The 10,217-nt window shown below is 32.2% G+C and overlaps 1 protein-coding gene across 1 annotated transcript in view; it reads right to left on the bottom strand.

The window, feature by feature from the left end:
- Positions 1–4,028: 4,028 nt before the first annotated feature.
- LOC148278150 (trissin receptor-like) overlaps positions 4,029–10,217 on the bottom strand; it is a 184,201-nt gene continuing 178,012 nt past the window's right edge. Inside the window, exon 7 of the mRNA XM_088231831.1 lies at positions 4,029–5,483. Within this exon, the coding sequence (XP_088087957.1) occupies positions 4,974–5,483 (510 nt within the window). The 3' untranslated portion in view covers positions 4,029–4,973. The remainder of the gene's footprint in view (positions 5,484–10,217) is intronic.

Genomic DNA, 10,217 nt, shown 5'->3' with positions numbered 1-10,217 from the left:
CCGACAACAAAGGTATAATACTAATACCCCCACTATTAAGTTTTGATGTAAGTACATCATTTTTTACCGACGGGTCTAGAACCCCTCGATACGTTTATCTACGCATTAAAAGTGTCAAAAATTTTGTCCCACCGGGCAATTTTTTCTGTAACTACAATTTATATATTTTTTTTATCGTTTTGAGGTTGTCACTTTTTATATTAAAAGCCTATTAAAAATATGAGAGAGAAATAAATAAGTTTTGAAGTCGAATTAAATTCCAATATAACTGTCACTTTAATAAAACAAACGCCTAGATGTAAAAATAATGTCGCTAGGTTCTGTCCTATTAACAAAGAAGGGTATCTAGGCGTCAGACACAGATTACATACGCCAAAAAGTACTCTAAAAGAATAATTTAGTTATTATATTTTTTCCATCTGTTTTACTTTCTTTCCGAGTGTATGTATCGAGACATTATAGAAGCCGGCTTTGTAGTCAATCGGTAGATACGTACAGACGATTGCTAAGCGTACTGTCTACGTGGTTTTCAAAAATCATGCAAAATGCATATTCAAGTGATCATTTTTTGCTTGAATTGGGATTTATTGGAGATTATAATCGCTTTGAAGTGAATACTTTTCATCACAAAAGCCTATTTAAAACATAAATAAGAAGTATTTGAAATGTAACGTAAGGAACGCGGACTAATTGTTTGCGGTCATTCCATTGGCTTGTTTCAATCATATGATGTTGATATGACACGTAGGTAGAACAAACCGAGGTACGATACATATAGTACAGAAGGTAAGTATACCGTTTCGATATATACAGTTGAAGATAGCGTTCATAATCAAGGCACAGAGCGGTAATAAATGGAACTAGCAATTCAGTCTTTGTTCTACTGGTAGTAAACAACTTTTAGGACCTTCGACAGTACTTAATCTTGTTTACAAAAATTTGCATTTGCACCTTTGTTCTTACGGAAGTGCGATATTATAAACATATCAGTTCAGTTTAGTGCTGAACTACGCTTTTATTACAAAAAAAAAAACAATTAAGGTATACATTTGCAATACAAAATAAAACAAAGTTAGTGTTCGACATATAAAAATTGAAGAAAATATTCCTAGCAGCTTTACTAGATACAAAAACACCTTTTCCAAAGCCACTTTTTTTGGACCATCTCTCCACTTCGGAACTTCGGATGTTTTAAGTGGCCAGTAACATGAACAATTGTTGTGGCCAGGACCTAACAGAATATGGAAGGCAATTTGATTTTTTTTTTGTACCCACACAAACGTGTTGGCCAGGAGCGAAAGGATTAAGTAAATATAAACCTTGTACATTATAATCAAGGTAATGTTGGTCTCGTGGTGTAATAGTCAACGCGTTTGCTTGCCATGCAAGAGGTCTCGAGTTCGATTCTCGACTTGGTTGATATGAGGTATTTATTTAAAATGTTTTTTTACACCAAAATATTTCATGGTCCCTGGACTGGTACCTGAAGCGTAAGACTGATCATCTTACCTTCATGTAAAAAAAAAACAATAAAGATACGTGCGATTGGTGTACCAATGCAGTGCTCTACGCACCATTAGGTGCGGAAAGGGAATGATGATGAAAAAAAATTATGCAACTCTCTTGTAAAAAATAAAGATACATCGTCGGTATATAATCTCCTGATGACAAAATTTGAAAAAAGAAGTTAAAAATGCAGTTATGTCTCATTTTTAGAACTTGTAAACTGATAAATCCCATGAATCCACCTTAGTTAAGTTTAAAAGTCAGCATGTTCTCGTATATTTATATACTCGCTCTATAAAAATATAAAAATAAATCTATAAAAATATATATTAGGGAAACCATTTTTTTTTATTTGGGAAAAAAACAACAGTTTTTACATTTTTTGTGCATAGAAAATAAGAATATATACAACCGAAAATTTAAAAAAAAAAATAGTCAATTCAAATTTTCCACAGTGATGTTAACTATTGATTAAGTACATTGTCGGCATCAAAATTAAAGCAATTAAACAATTTAGGAATGTTAGGCACTTAAAAGTTGTAAATAAAATAAAAATACATATATTCATATACAGTTATAAAAATAAAGTAAATAGAAGTTAGATAAATTTTAATTTGAAGAAAAAGAAAAGAAAAAAGTAATATAAAAATAATGTAAAAGGTACAAAATATAATATTGAACATACGAGTATATACATAATTACTGAAATCGTTTAATTAAATAGGTGTACTGTCTATAAGGAATCTTCTATATTTCATAAAGGAGAGGTGAAAATTGTCTGCGTGACCGGAGAGAACAGTATTATAATAATGACATGCTTTAAAGAAAAATGAGTTTTTCCTTGAGTTAGTTCTAGGTACTGGCAAATTAAATGGTGTATGAAATCTTGTTCTGTTGGGTACAAGATATTTTAAAGAACTCGTAAGCAAAGGGTAGTCTAAGACGTTGTTTACTAGTTTAAACTGGAATAACCGATCTGCAATCACTCTTCTATACTCCAGAGTTTGAATTGAATTTGGTGTACAGTAAAATTTATATTTTATTAAATTTATGAATTTAATTCCATTAATTCCATTTACCAGATATTTTTTTCGAAATCTCAACCGACGAGAAAATTTACAAGAATTAAAATGGTTTCGTTCATATGTATCATGACCAAAATATGACTAAGGAAGACCGGAAAAGACTACAGTGAGAGCGAACAATCTGATGTTTTTTTTAGAAAAGGCAATAATGCATTCAGATGGTTATATTAGAATAACGACGATATTTACCTTGAACACCCGATGGTGCCTGTCCTGTTGGAGAACAGTCACAAGAAAATGCCGAGAAACTACATGTTGCAGAACACCAGCAATACTACCATCAAGTCTAACTCACTAGCGTCCGCGCCGCAAACCCCGGGCAATGTGACCTGTACAGGTCAAAGCTGATAGTTAAGAGGGCGATGGCGAATCTTTAGCTTCACAAAACCGGGACCATTCAGCTAACGCAGGCTTTAGCGTGAGGTTAACGGCATTACTAAAAAAAAACCGGCTGTTACAAAAATCCAAGTAGCCTCAAAAAAATAAACGGAAACCTACCCAGACGACCCGAAAATCACAACATGGACTGAAGATAAGACAATGTTGGAAGTGAGGAACTGGAGAGGAAGGGCAGCAGACCGGCAAGAGTGGAGGAGACTCCTGGATTCAGCCAAAGTCCGCCTTGGCAGTCGAGCTTATGACGATAACGATACCTTAGACCTTGAATCGATTATGTCTTTTAGAGTGAGTGTTCGAGGTCTCATCTGGGTAAAATTAATAACATTCATGTTAGAGTGTTAAGGCGGATCGTACCGAACAGCGTATCTTGTGATGCAAAAAGTATTGGCAAAAATGTATGTTTTAAATTTTGCGATATCCTGATTGATAGTAGATCACTTTGTTAATCCGGAATATAAAAAAGAGTTTTTCACACTCACAACACTCGAAAGGGTTACCGAATTACAAATTACTTTGAAAAACTAACATTAATTTGGATTATTCCACGATTGTTCAATAATCTCCCGAAAACCATTATTTACATGGAACATCTTAAAATGAAAATGAAAAAAATGAAATAAAAAATACCTTCTCAGTATATTAAAGGAAATTTAATTACTAAATGTATTAAAATATATGTTATGTATGTATATATATGAAAAAACCTCCATAAGTAATATGTCTCACTGAAAAATATTAAATCTTAGTGGGTATTGGGTAACTGAAATTACAATATGATATTTTGCTTTAAATATAATGAATAGACGCTGTTTTGTAGCACTGAAAGTAATATTTTTAATATTTTGACGAAAGTGAAATAATATGTTTCATTAATAACTTTTATTTTAGTTTTTTGTGGTGCAACTGACCTTGAGTAATAATTTTATTTTACATTAGAAAGTAAAAAATCAGAAATTAATTTCTTATTATACAATTAATGAATACGATGTGAATCAGGTCCTGCAATAATTGTTATGTGGTAAAATGATACAAAGTAAATAATGAATTTATTATAACATACGTTTATTTGAATCTAAACAGGTACCTATATTTAAATCAAATTTACAAAATGCCATAAACGATATCTGTGTTATCTATTGTAATAGTAAGTACAATAAAATATTTTATCTTTTCTATAAAAAAGTCAAACATTTTGCTAGTAGGAGAAAAGAAAATAATTATTGTACACGTATAATATACATATATATATATATTTTTAATCATTGCAGAAACCTAAAAAATTCATTTCTTGTTAATTAAGCTTAAATAACACATTGCATCAATGGATGACATAACAAACATTTTACAAAATATAAAGTTAGTATGTAATTATAAGGCCAGCTAATTAATAAACCTGTTCGTTTGGAATTCGGGATGTTTATAACGTGATGTACTTACAAACCCCCAACTTTTGACTTTTTTACAAAATATTAGCCGTCATTTTTTCGTTTGTTTAAATAACAAAATCACGCTTGTCAAATTGATGAGAAAGTAATTGAAATAAAATAAAGGTTTTTCTAAGATTTAAAAATGAATGAGGTTAAAATTTACAACCATCTTGTTCTTCCCATTCTGATATCTTTAATGATTACAAAGAAATACAAAAATTAAACTTGAATCTGATTTATTATTTAAATTTTAAACAAAAAATAAATAGATATTTATGTATGCAAGCGACTAAATTACCTGTTGGTGCCATTATTTGTTAAAATGAATGATAGTTTGAGAGTTTTTATTAAGATTAATAAAATATTATCAACAAAATCGGGTAAAACACAAGATAAAATAATATTTTTAATAAAAAATATATCAGCAAATTCTTTCCAAACATTAGTAATTTTTGAGATCTAAAATAAAAGTCTTTTTTTACGGCACAAAAATATAAACTTAGCCTTCGTCAACTTCTTCAAAATTATGTATAACGTTGAAGTGAATAGGTAATTTTCAAGTGTCCCCTCCATTAGTGGCCAAAGTGACGGAACTGTAGGGAGCTCTTGTAGACCTGGTGGAACTCCTCCGCATCACAGAAACCTGCTGGTTGGACTGGGGATTATAAAGCAGCTGGTCGTTTTTCTTTTGGGCATTTTTGCAGGTGCAGAATATCAGCTCTTTCATTCCTTTGCGGAAGTTTCTCGAGAGGAAAGCGTAGAGAAAAGGGTTGATGCCGGAGTTGAAATAGGTGACGAGGAATGTCAGGGGAGTGAAGAGGGAACTGAAGTCACTTCCTCCCTGGTAGTTGGGGGACCAGTATTGCCACATCTTGCGGGCGTGGAAAGGAAGGTTGCAGATAGCGAAGGTCAGAACCACTACGATCAACATCCGGATAACTCCTCGCCTTGCACGCAGCACGTTCTGGGAAAGGTGACTGAAGTGAGTGTCACTTTGAACGCCGCCACGTGCTCTCCATGTGCTTACTACAGGCAGGTATTTCGTGGTCCCTCCTTCTATCGTCACCTGGAACAAAACGAAAACAGTGGTTTTATAATTTTGGTCAAACTTGTTTTTATCAACTGTTTATTTACGTTGTAGGCTTATATTGAACATCAGAAGTTTTTTTATATTTCATCGTTATACCAAAAATCCACTAAGTGATATTCTTTTAATGAAATGACATGTTTTTAATAAAACTCTATATTATATAAAGATATGTAACATACAAAAACAAACGTCAATAGTTTGCACGTTTAACGGTTTTAGTAAGCAGGCATTTTTAGGGCTTATGTAATAAGAGATATATCTACATGAGAGAGTGCGGGTATTATCCTTGGCTCTACCCGACCGAGTTTCTCCAGGGTATGCTTGGCTACAACAGTTTAGAGACTAGAAGGAATGTGTATTTGACCACACATTTTTATCGATTGTTGCGCGGTATGATCGATAATTCTGAAATTATGATGAGCATTGGTTTGTATGTTCCTGATAATTACCTAAGACAGCGTCAGCATAGATTGTTTCATATTCCGATATTTAGGACCAACCTGCCTATGGTTATGCCTGTTGGAAGAGCTACCGCTATGTTGAACAACATCGCTCTGGATATTGATCTGTTTCATGTATCCGAAGGGGTTTTCCGGAGCAGGATTCTTCGACTCCTTTGACATGAGTCTCTTTCGTGTATTTTTTTTCCTTTTTTATAATATGTACGTATTGAATATATTTTTGTAATGTATATGTTATATTTAAAATAAATAAATTGAAATTGAAAAAAAAAAATGAAATAATATGAAACACTTAAATAAATATTTTTTTAAATTATTAAAAAGAAAGAATGGCCAACATTTCTTTTTCCTAGGATACTTATTTCTTACAATATGTAAATATTTAATATTAATTTTTATTATGAATTGTTTATAATTTCTTTGTATTATAAACTTGCTTGCTATCTTATTTCTTTGTATTATATACTTGCTTGCTATCTTATTTCAGTTTTATGTACATATTATTACTTGTTACTATAAAATTATTATTATTACCATACCTTTATGTAAATATAATTCTGTCCTAAAATCAGTTTCTTGTAACTCGTGGGAGTACAAAATAAAATGTATGACTTAATGAAAAAAAAAAAAAAACACTTAAGGAAATACGAATTTTTAATAACCAGAACACATTATTACATAAGTTTACTTAAAAAAACCGTTAAGATCCAATTAATTAATAAAGATTTGAATAATAAGTAGTAATATGGTAATGTAGTCATTTATTGGCAATACCCATCATTTAACCATTGTTCATAATTGATATCAACTTAGATGAGTAAGTATTGTTATTTACAGTGAACCTTTATTATATAAGTTATGAGAAATCGGACTATCAATTTCAGTAAAATAACCTATGGAATGATTACAAACCTTTATGAAACTGACTGTTTGCGATTTCACAATTCCAAACGTAACTTCAATTGATATGGGTAAACTGTGCCAATAGGTATTGAGTAAGTAAGAATCATAGGACAAACCGGCGTAAAGATACATCGGGCTTGGTGAAGTATATTTCAGGCAGGGGAAAGAAGAGTAGTGATGCTCCCGAAAGACAGTCTTCCACAGGAAAGTAACATTTTAAGTACAATGCAGTGTTTAATTAGCCAAAGCACCGTATTTAAAGGTCTTCTGAGATAGCATGGCAAGCGGTGTACTGATACGAAATTTACTTATGTACATTTTTTACCTCGAGAGAAGATACGCAAGGGCTCAGTAGACTTGAACATGGTTATCTTTAGATGGTCGAAAATGTAAATATTCAATCAAACGTTTCCCAAATAGAAGATTCAAGAATCCTAGCGCCCTGTAACTTAAGCTCGCGAGGTAACTGTATAGAACTGCTGGTAGGACGCAAATCATTGGCTTAAAGTTATAATATTTTGTATTATTATAAACAGTCCAAATAAATTGGTTGGCACGTGGTGGGTGACAATTTAAGTTGATAGAATTAGATAGATTTCAGCAGTAAACTGCATTGTAACAGTTGAATTTGACTCTTATCTGAGGCAATATAGCAATTTCACACAAAACTAATTTATATAAAATAATCTATTGTATACTGCAAATGGCGTACTGGTGTTTAAGTTATAGTCTTATACGGCTCTGTAACATAGTTTTAAATGTTTGGAAAGTTCTAGAATTTGAACCGGCGCGGCACGGCGTAAACGGTTTTTCGTTTGTGGCGCAGTTAGAAATACGGAAACCAATTTGCCCCGGCAACTTTTATAAAGGAGTCTCTGATTATTTCACTTGTTTAATCAAATCATTGAATGATGAGTTAATCAAATGGATAGTTATTTAACTTTAATGAATTTTAGATCGACGGGATACGGGTGAGTTACTAACAGTCGCGAAACGTTGTCGCGAAACAAACGTATCACAAGGCAGAGATGGATCCGGAACTACCGGGAAAAGAAGCGGCGTACGTGTTTATGAAAGGGATCTGCAAGAGGGAGCAAAGATAGGGCGCGGAGGGAAAAATCCAACTAGACGGTTAACATCATTGAAGAAAATTTGAAATTCTTTGTCCGAATTATTCTAAGGTTAATCTATTATTCATATTGAAAGTAATGTACCATTACAAAACGTACCTTTTTTCAAATCAAAATAAAGCTATTGATCCGAAAAGATTTCACTTGGGGAGATAAATATTATTAATTGTTACATATTATGAAAATATTTTAACAGAAATTATGTGATAGCTTAAAGTATTACAAGTTTTCATTCCATGGAAAGGGACTGAGTAACGATGAAATTTTACAATCCTTTCACGTAAAGGTTTATTTTCTATAAGAGAAATTGATCAAATCATTTGAAGGACTGATGGTTCAAGATTTAGAACCTAATAACCTAAAAATTATCAAATTGTATTTTCAGAAAAGCCCTTTCTAAAAGCAACATTTAAAAAAATATTTAACGTTTCTTTAAATCAATTAAAAAATCCCCAACTAAAAAATTGGCAGACTGAATGACCAACGGAATATTCATTTTGATTTCTAAATGTTTAAAATGCTTAATGTATTCATTTATATGTTATAATGGGTCGTTCCTGAATTTGTCACTTTAAACTACGTCTCTGTCCCTAATTAATGTAAGTACAATGTTATTAATAGTGAAAAGTCGGAATAATCGACGTGCGTGCATGAGAAGATGTATGAATGTGAAGGAAGCAAAGGAAGTGTGCCAGGACAGAGTGGTGTGGCGTTCTATCCTCTCTGCCTACCCCTCTGGGGAAATGGCGTGATGGTTAGTTAGTTAGTTAGTTAAAAAAGAATAAATTAACCATTATGGGTATGTTTATACCGTTTGTGTAAAGGTCAAGGGGGACAAAGAATACAGCTTTGTATGTAAAATAGAACCAAAACTGGACGAGTGCTTTCATCTCAATGGCTTTTCTCAGGTAAAAATCCTGAATAAAAGTATCTAGTCGAGATAATTCCGTCTCGTACTGGGAAGACCGACATGAAATATTGACTAAAAAGGTGGTTCTACACTGCGATATGTCATGTTCCTGGGGCTGGCACACGTAAGGCTGATCATCTTAACTTAACCCTTCGATGGTCGCAATATGTCTATTAGATACATAGGATATTTTTTTCGCTGTCGCCCATTCATCCTTTACGTGACAATATCGCGCCTTTCCATACCTTCCTAAGTTTAAGTAATGCTCCTGTTAGTCAGAAATCTGGAATCGTACAACAAAAACATACGGTATTTTTTGTGCAAAATTCTGCGAGACACATTGCCACCATTCGTGTTTTATTTTGTGAATTCGGTTTTTGATAATTTTAAAAATAAAAAAAAGTTTTTATTGGACTGCATATTTGTGTTATCAATATATTTTTTTTATAAAAAAAATTGAAGATGTATTTAAGTTTGTTCTGTAAGACACATTGCGACCGTTCAGGTCATAATATTAATTTTATATGTTTTCATATTTTTTAAAATATATATTACAACTTACCTCTCATAAATCATCTTTTTTAATTTATTATTTTTAGGATAGCCAACAAATATTGCAAGATAAGACAAAAAAATGGAAGGTTTCCGCGGGAGGTGTCCATTCCGTCAGTATACCTTCTAAACCCAATTTGGTATTCAAATATACGTCCTAGTCAATAACAAAGCCAAACTATTGTACACTGTTAATTTAGATATATAGCTGGGAACTAAACTAGACAGGCTTTAACCTTTGAGTAATAAACTTAGTGATAAAGTAAGGAGACTAGTTTCCCCGATTAAAAATACAAGGCAAAAAAGCACAGCAGAAAATTAGTTTTCAAAAGTTAATCTGATAGAAAAACTACAAGAACATAAACTTTCGTATGTAGGTAAGGCACCGAAAAAAACTAACCTAAAATTTCCTCTCAATTCATTTAAACGAAAAAGCTCGCAGATAATTCAAATGTATTCGGTTACAATAAAAAGGGTACAGTAGTGTCGCATATACTGAAAAAAAACTTAGTTTTAATTTATGGCGTGAATTTTAATGACGCTATAAATGCAGATGCGGTAAATGCAAGCAAGAAATCATAACCTTTTACAATATCACAAAATATGGTGTTGACGTAATAGATAAAATGTGTGCAGCACACAATGTTGTTAGAAATAGCGACCGTTGGTCAATGGTGATTTTGTTTTCGATATCTAAATATCAGCGCTATAAATTCTCAAATTATTTACATCGGAAATAATAATTAAACCAAAA

Source organism: Micrasema longulum, unplaced genomic scaffold, assembly GCF_059751315.1.
Source record: "Micrasema longulum isolate JH-2025_06_02 unplaced genomic scaffold, ASM5975131v1 h1tg000926l, whole genome shotgun sequence".
NCBI classification, from domain to species: Eukaryota; Metazoa; Arthropoda; class Insecta; order Trichoptera; family Brachycentridae; genus Micrasema; species Micrasema longulum.
The sequence above is the reverse complement of the archived record's forward strand: the minus strand, read 5'-3'. Positions and strand labels throughout refer to the sequence as shown.